At 51.9% G+C, this 19,468-nt stretch overlaps 1 protein-coding gene across 1 annotated transcript in view; it reads left to right on the plus strand.

Annotated features, from left to right (window-relative positions):
* Nucleotides 1-19,468, plus strand: part of LOC130127199 (protocadherin-15-like) — a 409,304-nt gene that overhangs the window by 387,302 nt on the left and 2,534 nt on the right. Inside the window, 3 exon segments of the mRNA XM_056296769.1 lie at nucleotides 6,233-6,254; nucleotides 15,805-15,843; nucleotides 16,037-16,114. Of these exon segments, the coding sequence (XP_056152744.1) occupies nucleotides 6,233-6,254; nucleotides 15,805-15,843; nucleotides 16,037-16,114 (139 nt within the window).

Below are 19,468 nucleotides of genomic sequence, written 5' to 3' on the forward strand. Positions count from 1 at the left end.
CTGGTTTCCAGAAACCGAGCCCCGCTAGCTTCACAGAGTGTCAAACCCAGCGTCCGCCTCAGACGGACGCTGGGTTCTTTCCGTGGTTTGGCCCGCCCGGGTGGTTTGGGCCGTCCGGGTGGTTTGGGCCGTCCGGGTGGTTTGGGCCGTCCGGGTGGTTTGGGCCGTCCGGGTGGTTTGGGCCGTCCGGGTGGTTTGGGCCGCCCGGGTGGTTTGGGCCGTCCGGGTGGTTTGGCCCGCCCGGGTGGTTTGGGCCGTCCGGGTGGTTTGGGCCGTCCGGGTGGTTTGGGCCGTCCGGGTGGTTTGGGCCGTCCGGGTGGTTTGGGCCGTCCGGGTGGTTTGGCCCGCCCGGGTGGTTTGGGCCGTCCGGGTGGTTTGGGCCGTCCGGGTGGTTTGGGCCGCCCGGGTGGTTTGGGCCATCCGGGTGGTTTGGCGCGTCCGGGTGGTTTGGGCCGTCCGGGTGGTTTGGGCCGTCCGGGTGGTTTGGGCCGTCCGGGTGGTTTGGGCCGTCCGGGTGGTTTGGCGCGTCCGGGTGGTTTGGCCCGCCCGGGTGGTTTGGGCCGTCCGGGTGGTTTGGGACGCCTGGGTGGTTTGGGCCGCCCGGATGGTTTGGGCCGCCCGGGTGTTTGGGCCGTCCGGGTGGTTTGGCCCGCCCGGGTGGTTTGGGCCGTCCGGGTGGTTTGGGACGCCTGGGTGGTTTGAGCCATCCTGGTGGTTTGGGCCGCCCGGGTGGTTTGGGCCGTCCGGGTGGTTTGGGCTGTCTGGGTGGTTTGGGCCGTCCGGGTGGTTTGGCCCGCCCGGGTAGTTTGGGCCGTCCAGGTGGTTTGGGCCGTCCGGGTGGTTTTGCCCGCCCGGGTGATTTGGCCCGTCCGGGTGGTTTGGGCCGTCCGGGTGGTTTGGGCCGTCCGGGTGGTTTGGGCCGTCCGGGTGGTTTGGGCCGTCCAGGTGGTTTGGCGCGCCCGGGTGGTTTGGGCCGTCCAGGTGGTTTGGGCCGTCCGGGTGGTTTGGGCCGTCCAGGTGGTTTGGCGCGCCCGGGTGGTTTGGGCCGTCCGGGTGGTTTGGGCCACCCAGGTGGTTTGGGCCGCCCGGGTGGTTCATTGGCGGTCAGGCTGGTCCCACCTGGACCATCAGGGAGCTCCCGTGCAGGTCTGCAGCTAAATGACCAGGCTAACGCCGCCCACCTGCCAGGGGACACGTCTATATTCCAGCATTCACCGCTGAACGAAATATATACATTCATGGAAATACATAAACAACAATATATTGTATATATTGTATTGTTTTATTTATTTTTTTAAATACAATATATACATTTTCATACAATTACTTTTTTTAAAACTTTTCCAGCTGTATAGCGTTTGTACACATTATATGCAAGTATTAAGCAAGAAAAATGCAAACACACACAACCCCCCCCCCAATATCCACTATATAGAGAGTGTGAAAGTAAGAGTTGGGCAGGAGTACCGAGCACCACTGGGTATTAAGCCACGCTGTATTAATACAGCCATCATGTAGTAAAGGTGGATTTTTGAATGCAGTTGCACCATCTGATAAAGGTCCCATGCTGATTGGATCCATGTATGTGATGTGGAAGGGTCTGGTTTCAGCCATCCGATGGTAATGCGCTTCAAGGCTGCCGCTTATATATTTAAAAGGTAGTTCTTGGCCCTCCAGTCCAGCCCTTGAGGTATTACTCCCAATAGTGTGGGGTCTTGTGGGATATCCTGTTGGAGAACTTACTTGAGGGCATCAAATACCTCTTTCCAGAATACACGTAGTCTAGGATCTAGCCATAACAATAATAAATCAAAATCAAATCGATTTTATTTGTATAGCCCAATATCACAAAATACAAATTTGCCTCAGTGGGCTTAACAGCAACACAACATCCTGTCCTGAGACCCTCTCATCGGATAAGGAACAACTCCCTAAAAAACCCTTTAACAGGGAGAAGAAACAGGAAGAAACCTCAGGGAGAGCAACAGAGGAGGGATCTCTCTCCCAAGATGGACAGCGTGCAATGGATGTTGTGTTTACACAATTTACACAATACAACATTGAAAGAGGATAACAGAATTATAATGGACATAAAATTTATGAAGAACGTGATGCAATAATAATAATAATAATAATAATACCTCATTCTAACCCTAGGCCCAAGGAATGGGCCCAGTTATTATGGTGTAGTATTATGGCATGGAGTTAAAGGAAATTTGTATAATAATAATAATAATAAACTTTATTTATACAGCACCTTTCAAAACAATGTTACAAGGTGCTTTACAAGGTAAAATAGTACACACATTCAAGATTAAAAAAAACAACATAAAGCATAAGAGTTTAAAAAGTTTAAATCAATCCTATAGCCAGTGAAGTGTTGCGAGAATGGGAGTGATATGGTCTTGTCTTGGAATTTGTTACCAGTCTGGCTGCTGAGCTTTGGATGAGCTGGAGGCGGGAGATGGACTTTTGACTGAGCCCCGGATACAGGGAATTACAATAATCCAGAAGCGACGAAATTAATGCATGGGTGGCTTTTTCCAGGTCCGTTTGAAATAGAGCATTTTTATTTTTTTGTGATGTTCCTTATTTGGAGAAAACATGACTGTACTACCTTGGTGATTCGTGTGTCAAAACAGAATTCAGAGTCAAAGAAAACTCCCAAATTACGGGTGGAGTACGTGACATTGGTTGATAGGTTCCCACGATTCATTTACAAGGTTTCCGGTCAGGTTAGGGGGACCGAATAAAAGGACCTCGGCTTTGGACTCGTTGAGCCGGAGGACGTTTTGTGATATCCAGCACTTAATATCGAAGCGACAAGCCTTAATGCCAAAACACGGGAAATTTCCTCTGTGTCACTACCAGCAAGGGAGACATAAAGTTTGGTGTCGTCCACATAACAGTGAAAATTAATGTGATGATCACGGATGATCTGAACCAAGGGAAGCATGGAAATGGAAAATCATATTGGACCGAGAATTGACCCCTGGGGGACACCACATGCAAGGGGGACTGGGGATGAGGAGAATTCTCCCATTACAACAGAGAAAGAACTGTCGGATGGGTAAGCTCAGAATCAGGCAAGAACAGTGTCCTTAATGCCCACGTAGTTTTCCAGCTGATTTAAAAGGATGGTCATGATCGACCGTATAAAAGCAGAACTCAAGTCTAGCAGGGATTAAAATTGAACAAGCGCCAGAGTCAGTGGCGAGGGGTAAATTGTTGGTAACTTTAATAAGAGCTGTTTCTGTGCTGTGGTGAGCGCGGAATCCTGATTGATTTTGCTCAGAGATGCTCCAATTCTTCATGTGTGCAATTAATTGAGACGCAACAGACTTTTCTAAGATTTTACATTAAAAAGGGAAATTTGAAATTGGTCCAAAATTGCTTAAAACAAGAGGCTCGAGAGTGGGCTTCTTTCAGGAGACGTCAGACTATTTGCATGTTTAAAACTAGATGGGAACAAACCAGTAGACAGTGAGCAGTTGATAAAGGAGAGAATTTGTGGGCCGACTGTCTGAAATACCTCTTTCAGAAACCAAGTGGGGATGGTGTCTAATTGAATTATTTATGAGACTGCTGGACACGGATTGTTTGTGTTTGTGGTCTTAACTGTTATTTTGTCTTCCAATCCTCGCTGTTTAGCATCCTTTCTTTTCCTAGCACATGTAAATGAAATAACGCGGCCCCTGATGTATGCTTTAGCACAGTCCCACAGTATAAGGGGTGATGTTTCAGACAAGGCAGGGCACACAGTCTTCAGACTCTATGGATGGGATAACTTTCTTCTGAACGTACTCCATGGCCTTTTTGGGATCTAGAACTCATTGTCCTCGCCCTTGTGTGAGAGCCAGAGTCTGACTGACTGGGTAGAGTAAACCATAACGGATTCTTTTTCATCCTCATAGCACCTTCTGTATGTCCGTGAATGCGGCTCTGGCTTTGGCAACTCTGGGGGTGTAATCGGGGAATATGGCAATCCGGTTGCCATTGTAGATGGGGGGGGGCTCTTCTCAGGATCTTTGCAGCGTCGCCATCGTAGTGGTGTACTTTGGCAACGATCACCCACGGTTTCAGCTGGTCTCCCGGTTTCCTGGAGGTAAAGGTGCGGTGTGAGCGATCAATCTTTATTTCCCGATCCAGCTGCAAAACTCCTCTGATGACTTTTGAAGCTGCTGTAGGGGAGCTGGAGTCTGGTTGCTCCTCAATGCTGACTATCCGGGTATTGCCCCATCTAATTCTCCCCTCCATGTCCTCGCATCGGTCTTTTAGAGTTACCATCTGGCTTTGAAGGTGGGCTACCATGGCTTGTAGTGAAACCATTTCATCCGACTATGTTTATAACCCACCTTTCATGTCCTGAATGTCCGTCCTGATTTGGTTGACTTCTGTCATATTGTTTGCAATTTCAGACCACGCCCTTTGCAGTTCTGATTTTAGGGCTTTAAAATCATCCGCCAGTGGCCTTTTAAGTTCCTCCCTTGTCATTTTCGAAATCTCTCTCCTCAGAGAGGATAAGATGTCTGCTTAAATTTCTTCCGCGGCCATACCTGAACTTCCAATCGAGGTGGGTAAGGACTGGTCTGAGTTATCTGGCGTACATTGGCCTCATGTTTCTTGCAGGCCGTGAAGTGGCACTACCGTATTTATATTTTTGGATCAACGCCATGCGCGTAATTCACATTTTTTGTGTCTTTGTGGCCCTCGGTGAACTTTTATGCTGGTCTTCACATAGCAGTAGTTATTCTGCAGGAGCCCTGAGAAAGATATCTTACTCCATGCCTTGCTCACCAGCACACACACGCCCCTTATTTGATGCCTTTATTTAGTTGTGGACAGTTTGACTTGATCAACTTGTTCGTTTTGGTCACATGGTTGAGTGTTTTTCTCTGAAAAAGCTTGACTTTGATAGGGAGACAAGGTAGTCCCACGCGTTATATTTCCCAATTCGAGTATATTCCAGCTGTCTGGTTTTCTCATTATCACGATATCAGCTTATTTGGGACCTTGTAAATAGGATATGGAAGTTTTGCATAATTGGAATACTGAGAATAAAGCATCGGAATACAAAGCTTCCCCAATAATGTCAGGACTGCAGGTAAATGCAACCAGTGTTTATTTTTTCTTTCTTTCTTTCTTTTTCTTTCTGTCTTTCATACACAAAATACACACACACACACAAGCTCAAATATGTTTGAGCTTGCATTTCATTTAGCCAAGAAGTGAAATATAAAGAGAGAAAAGTAGAGGGCCAAGAACCAAGCCCTGAGGTACACTGTATTTAACGTCAGAGAATTTAGATGTAATATTATTATAGCAGACGAAATGTGTTCTTCCAGATAAGTAGCACTTAAAGTGTTTGTAGAACCTGATAATGTAATAAACCCCCGATAATGTAATAACCCCGATAATGTAATAACCCTGATAATGGAATAAAAAATGCACTTGAGGCCATTGAAAATGCAATAAAACCTGATAATGTAATAACTTCCTGATAATGTAATAAAATGATCCAACTGAGAAAAGGCATGTGTGGAAGTAGCTTGGAGGTAGCTTTGAGGAAGAGTAGAGCATTCATGCACGTCCAACTTCGACCTGTCGGTGGCGCTAGACCTCTCGAGCTTGCGTTGCTTAAACAGCATCACCACTTGAATCCATTTATGGGTGGTCTGCTGTTAAATTATTACAATATTGGGGAATTATTACATTATCAGGACCAGGGAAATGAAGGCTAACCTGGTAATGTCATAAGGTCCCGTTAATGTAACACATTATTACATTATTGGTAAAGAGTTTATTACATTATTGGGAAATGCACTTTATTACATTATCAGAAAGTTATCACATTATCAGGTTTCATTGCATTTTCAATGGACTCAAGAGCAGATTTTTATTACATTATCGGGGTTATTACATTATTGGGAATTTACTACATTATCAGCTTCTACAAGTGCTAAATGTGAGCAACGGCCACCTCAATTTGGCTGTTGATTTAAACATCCAGTTTTCTCTGTAACAATGAAACGCTGACATCTTTAAAGACACGTCTACACAAAGGGGTTGTTGTTGTTGTTGTTTTTATGGTGGATATTTTGGGTAAACTTAGTTATTGGACTTTCACTGTGCATACATGCTACAGATATGCTCTCTCTCTCTCTCTCTCTAACTGTCTGCTGTTGTGTCTGTCTCTCTCTCTTGTCTGTCTGTCTCTGTATCTCTCATCCAGGCGTGGATATGGCCAACATGAAGTAGGTGTTTCTCTTCTTCTTCTTCTTTTTGCAGACTACCATTGCATGTCTCGTCCACTCTTCTCTACTGCTCTACCTTTCTTCCGCTCTCTTCCTCTGCTTCTCCAGCCACCACTTCCTTCCATTTTTCATTTTTACCTTTTTAGTGCTGCAATAAACACGAGAATTTATAGAAGCGTAAAGGAGAAAAACACACGGCCAACACCTGGGAAGTCGACAGTTGTGTTGAATTGATAATTGTATGTTTCATGTAGGAAAAACGTGTCACCGTGCATCAGTATTTCAGTATTAGGCCCAACACGCCTGTTTACTCTGTGCAGATTCTCTATCAGTTTGCTACCAGTTTGCTGTAAAAACCCACAGGGTGAATATACTGCTCATGCAGCAGTCTTTGAAACTGGTGGGAACGTCATATTGGAAGTAAACTGAGGACGGTTTTCCACAGTTGGAAAATATGACACATATTCTCAAGCGACGGGCCTCGTTTATCAAGCGGCAATAATGGGAATAATGTATGGAAACATCTAGAGCTGTCCATGGAGTCTTATTGCTCTCTTGGTCTGTTGGAGAAAGGGATATTAAAACATTTTTATAATTTACAAGTGAGGTGAAAACTTAAAGCTCTTCTTAAAAGGTTTCAACCAGCAATTTAATTTTATACCTGAATTGGCAGAGAATTGTGAAAAGCCCGATGATTGAACAGAGGTCGGGCGTTTAACCCTTGGAAATAAGAGCTCGCCGCTGGTGCCAAGAGCCTAATTATTGATCCCCCCCCTTTTTTTTCCCCTAATTGTACTTGGCCAATTACCCCACTCTTCTGAGCCATCCCGGTCGCTGCTCCACCCCCTCTGCTGATCCAGGGAGGGCTGCAGACTACCACATGCCTCCTCCCATACATGTGGAGTCACCAGCCGCTTCGTTTCACCTGACAGTGAGGAGTTTCACCAGGGGGATGTAGCACGTGGCAGGATCACGCTATCCCCCCAGTTCTGCCTCCCCCCAAACAACCAGGGGAGGCGCTAGTGCAGCGACCAGAACACATACCCACATCCGGCTTCCCACCTGCAGACACGGCCAATTGTGTTTGTAGGGACGCCCAATCAAGCCGGAGGTAACACAGGGATTCGAACCGGCGATCCCCGTGTTGGTAGGCAACGGAGTAGACCGCAACGCCACCCGGACCCCCCTGTTTATTCATTTTTCTGCTAAGCCAAGAGACAGCTGGTGAGTCTGCTTCTTTCCTTTTATCTAATCGCTGCAGTCTTCTTCCCCTTCTTGTCCGATACTTTGCAGTCTTTGTCTCCACCTTTGACTACCTGCTCACTCTATAGCTGACCGGCCGTACACCAGCTGACCAGCCGTACACCAGCCAACAGGCCGTACACCAGCTGACAGGCCGTACACCAGGTGACAGGCCGTACACCACCTGACAGGCCGTACACCAGCTGACAGGCCGTACACCAGCTGACAGGCCGTTACACCAGCTGACAGGCCGTTACACCAGCTGACAGGCCGTACACCAGCTGACAGGCCGTACACCAGGTGACAGGCCGTACACCAGCTGACAGGCCGTACACCAGGTGACAGGCCGTACACCAGGTGACAGGCCGTACACCAGGTGACAGGCCGTACACCAGCTGACAGGCCGTAGACCAGCTGACAGGCCGTTACACCAGCTGACAGGCCGTTACACCAGCCGACAGGCCGTACACCAGCTGACAGGCCGTTACACCAGCTGACAGGCCGTTACACCAGCTGACAGGCCGTACACCAGCTGACAGGCCGTTACACCAGCTGACAGGCCGTACACCACCTGACAGGCTGTACACCAGCTGACAGGCCGTTACACCAGCTGACAGGCCGTACACCACCTGACAGGCCGTTACACAAGCTGACAGGCCGTTACACCAGGTGACAGGCCGTTACACCAGCTGACAGGCCGTTACACCAGGTGACAGGCCGTACACCAGCTGACAGGCCGTTACACCAGCTGACAGGCCGTACACCAGCTGACAGGCCGTTACACCAGCTGACAGGCCGTACACAAGCTGACAGGCTGTACACCAGCTGACAGGCCGTTACACCAGGTGACAGGCCGTACACCAGGTGACAGGCCGTACACCAGGTGACAGGCCGTACACCAGGTGACAGGCCGTACACCAGGTGACAGGCCGTACACCAGCTGACAGGCCGTACACCAGCTGACAGGCCGTAGACCAGCTGACCAGCCGTACACCAGCTGACAGGCCGTACACCAGCCGACAGGCCGTACACCAGGTGACAGGCCGTACACCAGGTGACAGGCCGTTACACCAGGTGACAGGCCGTAGACCAGGTGACAGGCCGTACACCACCTGACAGGCCGTACACCAGCTGACAGGCCGTACACCAGGTGACAGGCCGTACACCAGGTGACAGGCCGTACACCAGGTGACAGGCCGTACACCAGCTGACCAGCCGTACACCAGCCGACAGGCCGTACACCACCTGACAGGCCGTACACCAGCTGACAGGCCGTTACACCAGCTGACCTGCCGTACACCAGCTGACAGGCCGTACACCACCTGACAGGCCGTTACACCAGCTGACCTGCCGTACACCAGCTGACCGGCCGTACACCAGCTGACCTGCCGTACACCAGCTGACAGGCCGTACACCAGCTGACAGGCCGTACACCAGCTGACAGGCCGTACACCAGCTGACAGGCCGTACACCAGCTGACCTGCCGTACACCAGCTGACCAGCCGTACACCAGCCGACAGGCCGTACACCACCTGACAGGCCGTTACACCAGGTGACCTGCCGTACACCAGCTGACAGGCCGTACACCACCTGACAGGCCGTACACCAGCTGACAGGCCGTTACACCAGCTGACAGGCCGTACACCAGGTGACAGGCCGTACACCAGGTGACAGGCCGTTACACCAGCTGACAGGCCGTACACCAGCTGACAGGCCGTTACACCAGCTGACAGGCCGTACACCAGCTGACAGGCCGTACACCAGGTGACAGGCCGTTACACCAGCTGACAGGCCGTACACCAGGTGACAGGCCGTACACCACCTGACAGGCCGTACACCAGCTGACAGGCCGTTACACCAGCTGACAGGCCGTACACCAGCTGACAGGCCGTACACCAGGTGACAGGCCGTACACCAGGTGACAGGCCGTACACCAGCTGACCGGCCGTACACCAGCTGACAGGCCGTACACCAGGTGACAGGCCGTACACCAGCTGACAGGCCGTACACCAGGTGACAGGCCGTACACCAGCTGACAGGCCGTAGACCAGGTGACAGGCCGTTACACCAGGTGACAGGCCGTACACCAGCTGACAGGCCGTAGACCAGGTGACAGGCCGTTACACCAGCTGACAGGCCGTACACCAGGTGACAGGCCGTACACCAGGTGACAGGCCGTACACCAGGTGACAGGCCGTACACCAGCCGACAGGCCGTACACCAGGTGACAGGCCGTACACCAGCTGACAGGCCGTTACACCAGCCGACAGGCCGTACACCAGCCGACAGGCCGTACACCAGCTGACAGGCCGTTACACCAGCCGACAGGCCGTTACACCAGCCGACAGGCCGTACACCAGGTGACAGGCCGTTACACCAGCTGACAGGCCGTTACACCAGCTGACAGGCCGTACACCAGCTGACAGGCCGTACACCAGGTGACAGGCCGTACACCACCTGAGAGGCCGTACACCAGGTGACAGGCCGTACACCAGCCGACAGGCCGTAGACCAGCTTACAGGCCGTACACCAGGTGACCGGCCGTACACTAGGTGACAGGCCGTACACCAGCCGACAGGCCGTAGACCAGCTTACAGGCCGTACACCAGGTGACCGGCCGTACACCAGGTGACAGGCCGTACACCAGCCGACAGGCCGTAGACCAGCTGACAGGCCGTACACCAGGTGACAGGCCGTACACCAGCTGACAGGCCGTAGACCAGGTGACAGGCCGTAGACCAGCTGACAGGCCGTAGACCAGCTGACAGGCCATACACCAGCCGACAGGCCGTAGACCAGCTGACCGGCCGTACACCAGCTGACAGGCCGTACACCAGCTGACAGGCCGTTACACCAGGTGACAGGCCGTACACCAGCTGACAGGCCGTACACCAGGTGACAGGCCGTACACCAGCTGACAGGCCGTTACACCAGCTGACAGGCCGTACACCAGCTGACAGGCCGTTACACCAGGTGACAGGCCGTTACACCAGGTGACAGGCCGTACACCAGGTGACAGGCCGTTACACCAGGTGACAGGCCGTACACCAGCTGACAGGCCGTACACCAGGTGACAGGCCGTACACCAGCTGACAGGCCGTTACACCAGGTGACAGGCCGTACACCAGCTGACAGGCCGTTACACCAGCTGACAGGCCGTACACCAGCTGACAGGCCGTACACCAGCTGACCAGCCGTACACCAGCTGACCAGCCGTACACCAGGTGACAGGCTGTACACCAGCTGACAGGCCGTACACCAGCTGACCAGCCGTACACCAGGTGACAGGCCGTACACCAGGTGACAGGCCGTACACCAGCTGACAGGCCGTACACCAGGTGACAGGCCGTTACACCAGCTGACAGGCCGTTACACCAGGTGACAGGCCGTACACCAGGTGACAGGCCGTTACACCAGGTGACAGGCCGTACACCAGGTGACAGGCCGTTACACCAGGTGACAGGCCGTTACACCAGGTGACAGGCCGTACACCAGGTGACAGGCCGTTACACCAGGTGACAGGCCGTACACCAGCTGACAGGCCGTTACACCAGGTGACAGGCCGTTACACCAGCTGACAGGCCGTTACACCAGCTGACAGGCCGTACACCAGGTGACAGGCCGTACACCAGGTGACAGGCCGTTACACCAGGTGACAGGCCGTACAACAGGTGACAGGCTGTACACCAGGTGACAGGCCGTTACACCAGGTGACAGGCCGTACACCAGGTGACAGGCCGTACACCAGGTGACAGGCTGTACACCAGCTGACCGGCCGTACACCAGGTGACAGGCCGTTACACCAGGTGACAGGCCGTACACCAGGTGACAGGCCGTACACCAGGTGACAGGCCGTTACACCAGGTGACAGGCCGTACACCAGCTGACAGGCCGTTACACCAGGTGACAGGCCGTTACACCAGGTGACAGGCCGTACACCAGGTGACAGGCCGTTACACCAGGTGACAGGCCGTACACCAGGTGACAGGCCGTACACCAGGTGACAGGCCGTTACACCAGGTGACAGGCCGTTACACCAGGTGACAGGCCGTACACCAGGTGACAGGCCGTACACCAGCTGACAGGCCGTTACACCAGGTGACAGGCCGTACACCAGGTGACAGGCCGTTACACCAGGTGACAGGCCGTTACACCAGGTGACAGGCCGTTACACCAGGTGACAGGCCGTTACACCAGCTGACAGGCCGTTACACCAGGTGACAGGCCGTACACCAGGTGACAGGCCGTTACACCAGGTGACAGGCCGTACACCAGCTGACAGGCCGTTACACCAGGTGACAGGCCGTTACACCAGCTGACAGGCCGTTACACCAGCTGACAGGCCGTACACCAGCTGACAGGCCGTTACACCAGGTGACAGGCCGTTACACCAGCTGACGGGCCGTTACACCAGGTGACAGGCCGTACACCAGCTGACCAGCCGTACACCAGCTGACAGGCCGTTACACCAGGTGACAGGCCGTTACACCAGCTGACAGGCCGTTACACCAGCTGACAGGCCGTACACCAGGTGACAGGCCGTACACCAGGTGACAGGCCGTTACACCAGGTGACAGGCCGTACAACAGGTGACAGGCTGTACACCAGGTGACAGGCCGTTACACCAGGTGACAGGCCGTACACCAGGTGACAGGCCGTACACCAGGTGACAGGCTGTACACCAGCTGACCGGCCGTACACCAGGTGACAGGCCGTTACACCAGCTGACAGGCCGTACACCAGGTGACAGGCCGTTACACCAGGTGACAGGCCGTACACCAGGTGACAGGCCGTTACACCAGGTGACAGGCCGTACACCAGGTGACAGGCCGTACACCAGGTGACAGGCCGTACACCAGGTGACAGGCCGTTACACCAGCTGACCGGCCGTTACACCAGCTGACAGGCCGTACACCACCTGACCGGCCGTTACACCAGGTGACAGGCCGTTACACCAGGTGACAGGCCGTACACCAGCTGACAGGCCGTACACCAGGTGACAGGCCGTACACCAGCTGACAGGCCGTACACCAGGTGACAGGCCGTAGACCAGCTGACAGGCCGTACACCAGGTGACAGGCCGTTACACCAGGTGACAGGCCGTTACACCAGGTGACAGGCCGTTACACCAGGTGACAGGCCGTACACCAGCTGACAGGCCGTACACCAGGTGACAGGCCGTACACCAGGTGACAGGCCGTTACACCAGGTGACAGGCCGTAGACCAGCTGACAGGCCGTACACCAGGTGACAGGCCGTTACACCAGGTGACAGGCCGTACACCAGGTGACAGGCCGTTACACCAGGTGACAGGCCGTTACACCAGCTGACAGGCCGTACACCAGCTGACAGGCCGTACAACAGGTGACAGGCCGGTACACCAGGTGACAGGCCGTACACCAGCTGACAGGCCGTACACCAGCTGACAGGCCGTACACCAGCTGACAGGCCGTTACACCAGGTGACAGGCCGTACACCAGGTGACAGGCCGTACACCAGGTGACAGGCCGTACACCAGGTGACAGGCCGTACACCAGCTGACAGGCCGTACACCACCTGACAGGCCGTTACACCAGGTGACAGGCCGTACACCAGGTGACAGGCCGTACACCAGGTGACAGGCCGTACACCAGGTGACAGGCCGTACACCAGCTGACCAGCCGTACACCAGCTGACAGGCCGTACACCAGGTGACAGGCTGTACACCAGGTGACAGGCCGTACACCAGGTGACAGGCCGTACACCAGGTGACAGGCCGTACACCAGCTGACCAGCCGTACACCAGCTGACAGGCCGTACACCAGGTGACAGGCCGTACACCAGGTGACAGGCCGTACACCAGCTGACCAGCCGTACACCAGCTGACAGGCCGTACACCAGGTGACAGGCTGTACACCACCTGACAGGCTGTACACCAGGTGACAGGCCGTACACCAGGTGACAGGCCGTACACCAGGTGACAGGCCGTACACCAGCTGACAGGCCGTACACCAGCTGACCAGCCGTACACCAGCTGACAGGCTGTACACCAGGTGACAGGCTGTACACCAGGTGACAGGCTGTACACCAGGTGACAGGCCGTACACCAGGTGACAGGCTGTACACCAGGTGACAGGCCGTACACCAGGTGACAGGCCGTACACCAGCTGACCAGCCGTACACCAGCTGACAGGCTGTACACCAGGTGACAGGCTGTACACCAGCTGACAGGCCGTACACCAGGTGACAGGCCGTTACACCAGCTGACAGGCCGTACACCAGGTGACAGGCCGTACACCAGCTGACAGGCCGTACACCAGGTGACAGGCTGTACACCAGCTGACAGGCCGTACACCAGGTGACAGGCCGTACACCAGCTGACAGGCCGTACACCAGCTGACAGGCCGTACACCAGGTGACAGGCCGTACACCAGCTGACAGGCCGTAGACCAGCTGACCAGCCGTACACCAGCTGACAGGCTGAATGTCTCCATCTGGGCGTTTTATCTGAGCACTTTATTTGTCCCAAGACACACAGCAACAAACTGCAGTGTAGCAAGGATTTATTTAACCTTTAACCTTTCCCTCTGACTCTGGCACCACTGGCATTGTCGATTATGTCCATGCACATGCGGGACTCTAATGCAGACGTGTTTAACCTCACTTTCTGGTTGAACCGTTTCCTGTTTGCTGAACGCCTGCTGGCTCTACTGAGGTCCATCCAGAGGAGGTGAATCAAGGGCAACTGGACTTGGTATCTATCCTGAGGACGTCTCGCCTCTCATCCAAGAGGCTTCCTCAGTTCCTACCTTTCTGACTAGACCAAGCTAGTCTGACTGGCTGCTGATGAGACTCAGCACTTATCCTCTAGGAGCCATTGTCAGAGCTATTGATACGCTCTGAGTGGGGTAATTGGTAATTGGTGGGGTAATTGGTAATTGTTGGGGTAATTGGTAATTGGTGGGGTAATTGGTAATTGGTGGGGTAATTGGTAATTGGACAGCTACAATCGGGGAGAAAAACGGGGGGGGAAAGTGTTCAGAAATTGTTCATCGTTCACTATAACGTTGAACTCTCTTCGTCACCGGCTCGCCGTTCTGCTCGTCATCCTCCTTTCTTCGTGAGCGTCGATCAGCAGGGATTGGTGTCCGTCAGCCATCTCAGATGGACGCTGATGCCCTGCACTCAAAAGTTCTGCAGACACGGCAGGAAAACGTAGTCTGGATGTGACGGTGTGAGGAAATCCATCCCCCCCCCCCCCAGGTTGATACACGAGGCCCAGTGACACAAAGCACAAAACGCAGACAAAGCGTTTGTCTTTTCAAAAGGCAGCTGGTAGCTGACGGCTCGAGGATGACGAGACAGACACACATTCATCTGCCACACCCCTTAATACTTCTGAGACACTGTAGAACCTGATAATGTAATAAATTCCCAATAATGTAATAACCCCGATAATGTAATAAAGTGCATCTCAGTGATACAGTGATTGTGAAAAACGGATAAACAGGTCAAAATTCCCGATAATGTAATAAACTTTTGACCGATAATGTAATAAAGTATTGCATTAACAGGAGGTTATTATATGATCAGGTTAGCCTTCATTTTGCAGGTCCTGATAATGTAATAATTCCCCAATAGTGTAATAATTTAACAGTAGACCACCCATTAATGGGTTCAAGTGGCGATACTGTGTTGGCAACTCTAGCTCCAGAGCTCTAGCGCCACCAACAGGTCAAAGTTGGACATGCATGAATGTTTATTAACTTTTGACCTGTTTATCCGTTTTTCACAACCACTGTATCACTGAAATGCACTTTATTACATTATCAGGAAGTTATTACATTATCAGGAAGTTATTACATTATCAGGAAGTTATTACATTATCAGGTTTTATTGCATTTTCAATGGCCTCAAGTGCATTTTTCTATTACATTATCAGGGTTATTACATTATCAGGGACTTATTACATTATCAGGTTTTATTGCATTTTCAATGGCCTCAAGTGCATTTTTCTATTACATTATCAGGGTTATTACATTATCAGGGAGTTATTACATTATCAGGAAGTTATTACATTATCGGGGATTTATTACATTATCGGGTTCTACAGACACCCCGAATACTGGGTTTCTCTGTTTGTGACACGGATCTGTGGCACTGGGGATGCGCGGGCCTTTTTTAAATACTACCTGTCACTCTTTTCCTCTGTATGTTAACCTCTGTACTCTGTCCTCTTCTGTCCTCTGTCCTCTTCTGTCCTCTGTCCTCTTCTGTCCTCTGTCCTCTTCTGTGCTCTGTCCTCTTCTGTGCTCTGTGACTGTGTCAGAAACAACAACTTCTCCGACCGTCTCTACTCAGACCAGAGGTATTCTCTCTTTCTGAGCACTTCCATGTGTGTGTGTGTGTGTGTGTCTTGGAGAAGCGGGGTAGGTGTTTATGTGTGTGTGTGTGTGTGTGTGTGTATGATTGTGTATCTTCATACATCTCTAATGTGGTCTTTCTACTGGTCTGTGTGCTACTGTAAGCCAGTGCTAATAACGGGTGTATTGATCCAACAGGAGTTGTCTATGGAGTCAGGCATCGACCCTGGTCAGGACTACTACACACAAGATTACTACAACTATGACCACGGGTTAGTGTGTGTGTGTGTGTGTGTGTGTGTGTGTGTGTGTGTGTGTGTGTGTGTGTGTGTGTGTGTGTGTGTGTGTGTGTGTTAGTTAGTGTGGATAGCGGGACCGAAAACTAAAGCACTTATGATCCTAATTCTTTTTGGAGGTGGTAGGTATTGTCTCAGAGAGTAAGGGGAAAAATCCCAGAAAATTAAAATTATGCATAATTATGCATAAATTTGCAAAATATGCATTTTTCTAAAAATGGCTAAAAACCACTTTTCTCGGCATTTCAGGTGATTCTGAGCATTTTTGATTTTTTCACCTATATAAAAAAAAAATTCTGGGACCTAGAAATGTTTTGGCATTATGCAAAATATATGCATTTTTGCAAAAATGCACTTATGATCCTAATTTTTTTTTTTTTGGAGGTGGTAGGTATTGTTCCAGAGGGGACCAGAAAAATAGCAGAACATTCGAATATAATTATAATAATTATGCATAATTATGCAAAATATGCATTTTCTAAAAATGGCTAAAAACCACTTTTCTCGGCATTTCAGATGATTCTGAGCATTTGGGGGGAGGGAGTTGGAGTGGGGGGGGTTTAGGGGCAGGGGGAAGAGGAGGGAGATTTAGACGGGTGGATAACCAAGCCGCTACATTGTAGCGGGACTCTTCTAGTACATATATATATATATATATATATATATATATATATATATATATATATATATATATATATATGTATGTATATATATGTAGTCACTCACAGGTTCATACCTTTTGCTGCCCTGCACATGAGGGCCAGAGTGTATTATGGCTGGTGCAGCCCCTCCTACAGGTTTGCTTGCTCGCATGAAGGCCTACTCATGGTATGAGTTCAGGTGAGTTTCCGGTTAGAAACGCAGCATTATTTACTTACTTTTTTAGATTTCCAGACTCAAGATTCCTACACAGTCACAGCAAAGGTCGGCTCCACATATGCGAAAAAACAACGGCGAGGTTTTCCTGGAAAACTAAACGTAGCGCTGTGATTCGTTCGGGCCCCTTTAGAGAGCCCGCCTCGGGCTGGCTCTCCTTATCATTTCTATTTCTAATAGGATTGCTCCCATAATAAAAATATCTCGCTGCGTCTTCACACGTCGCCGGCGGCTGTGTGCACACAGCGCCCCTGTTGTGTGTGGGAGGCGAGGCCTCCCCTCGCTGCTGCTTCCAGCTGCAGGGGGGCTGGCAGGCAACTGGGGTTCTGGGGCCCTCCAGGTATCGTATATGTTTGGATTAATTGTACCGGGACAGCTCGACAACCCTGTATTTGCATTTTTTTGGGGGGGGGGGGTAAACACTGAGGCTGTGTGAGTGAACAACACGTTTCCCTGAGCGGCGGTGAGTTAATCATGCACCATTCGGGTCCCCCGTGCTGATCCGTAAGCACAGGAGTAATGACATACTTCACCCACAATGGGTTGTTCACTTCCAGGGTGTCTCCCCTCCTGCCGCCCAGTGGCTGCTGGGATACACTCCAGCATCCCCGCCACCCCTGAGAGCAGGATAAGCGGTTTGGCTAACGGATGGATGGATGTCTGTTTTTTAGTTAGTTTGCCCCCCCCACACTTTGCCATCCGTATTTACGGCGGTAGTACACGGCAGAGGATGAGGGGAAAAAAATGTGCCGGGGGAGCTGGCGAGGAAGTCTGACGAAGGTCATGAGCCAGATCTGAACCCATTAAAATAAAAAAAAAAGCATGCTGCGCCGTGCCTCATCCCTGCTGGGCCTGCAGAGTTCCCTGTTAGTGCTGCTCTGAAGTCCAGCCAGCAGTTAGGAAGCGTGTCCGGAGGCTCGGAAGCGTGGCGCCGATGTTACATTGGGACCGTCCTCAATGCGGAGCCGCTCTCGTAGCGGAGGCCCCTGCTCAGCTTTCAGGTTCAAAAGAAGAGATTGCAAAAGAGAGCTTAGATGCTTCGCTCTTACGTATTAATCTGTCTCACAAGTAGACACACTGATGAGCCAAAACATTACGACCACCTGCCTAATATGCTGTTGCTCCTCAGCACTGGCTGCTGAGGCGTGGACTCCGCAAGACCTCTGAAGGGGCCTGTGGTATCTGGCGCCAAAACATCAGCAGCAGATCCTTCAAGTCCTGTAAGTTGCGAGGTGGAGCCGCCATGGATCAGACTGGTTGGTCCAGCACATCACACAGATGCTCAATCAAATTGAGATCTGGAGAATTTGGAGGCCAGGGCAACACCTTGAACACTTCATCGTGCTCCTCAAACCCTTCCTGAACAATGTGTGCAGTGTGGCAGGGTGCATCGTTCTGCCATAGAGGCCTCCGCCATCAGGGATACCAATAGCATTGCTATGAAGGGGTGTATGTGGTCTACAACATGTTTAGCAAGGTGGCACGTGTCCGATTGAATGGCGGGACCCGAGGTTTCCCAGCAGAGCAGTGCCCAGAGCATCACACCCCCTCCACCGGCTTGTCGTCGTCGCCCCACAGTGCATCCCGGCGTCCACTTCCACAGGTAAGTGTACACGACCATCCACATGGTCTAAAAGACAACTCATCATCGGACCAGGTGACCATCTTCCACTGCTCCAAGGTCCAGTTCTGATGCTCACGGGCCCATCGTAGGCGATTTCGACGGAGGACCGGGGTCATCGCGGGCACTCTGACTGGTCTGTGGCTACGCAGCCCCATACACAGCAGGGTGGGATGGCTGTTACGACATATTCCTCCTCCCATAATGATCATTAACATGTCCTCTGACTTGTGCCACAGTAGACCTTCTGTCGGTTTGGACCAGACCGGATAGCCTTCGTTGCCCTCATGAATCGATGAGCCTCGGGCGCCCAACACCGTGACACTGGTTTGTGGTTTGTCCCTCCTCGGACCACTGTCGGTGGGTACTCACCATGCTGACCTGGAGCACCCCACAAGCCTTGCTGCTTCTGAGGGGTTCTGACCCCGTCACCCGGCCATAACAGTTTGGCTCTCGTCCAAGTCGCTCGGGTCTTTACTCCTGCATCCAACACGCTGACTATGAGAACTGACTGTCCTTCTACCATCTAGCCAGACCTGGTGGACACGTGCCCCTGTTTGCAGATGATCAACCTCTGGGTGGTCATAATGTTTTGGCTCATCCGTGTAAATGGCAGCATCATATTCGTACACACTGACGCACATATCCCCCAAAATACACACATCCTGTTAAAGAGCTGACGAAGAAGACCCCCGGAGACATACCGCACTCCTCCCACGTGTTGGGGGGTGTGTGTGTGTGTGTGTGTGTGTGTGTGTGTGTGTGTGTGTGTGTGTGTGTGTGTGTGTGTGTGTGTGTGTGTTTGTGTGTACAAAAGAGAGACAGAATTAGAACATG

Source organism: Lampris incognitus, chromosome 17, assembly GCF_029633865.1.
Source record: "Lampris incognitus isolate fLamInc1 chromosome 17, fLamInc1.hap2, whole genome shotgun sequence".
Taxonomy (NCBI): domain Eukaryota; kingdom Metazoa; phylum Chordata; class Actinopteri; order Lampriformes; family Lampridae; genus Lampris; species Lampris incognitus.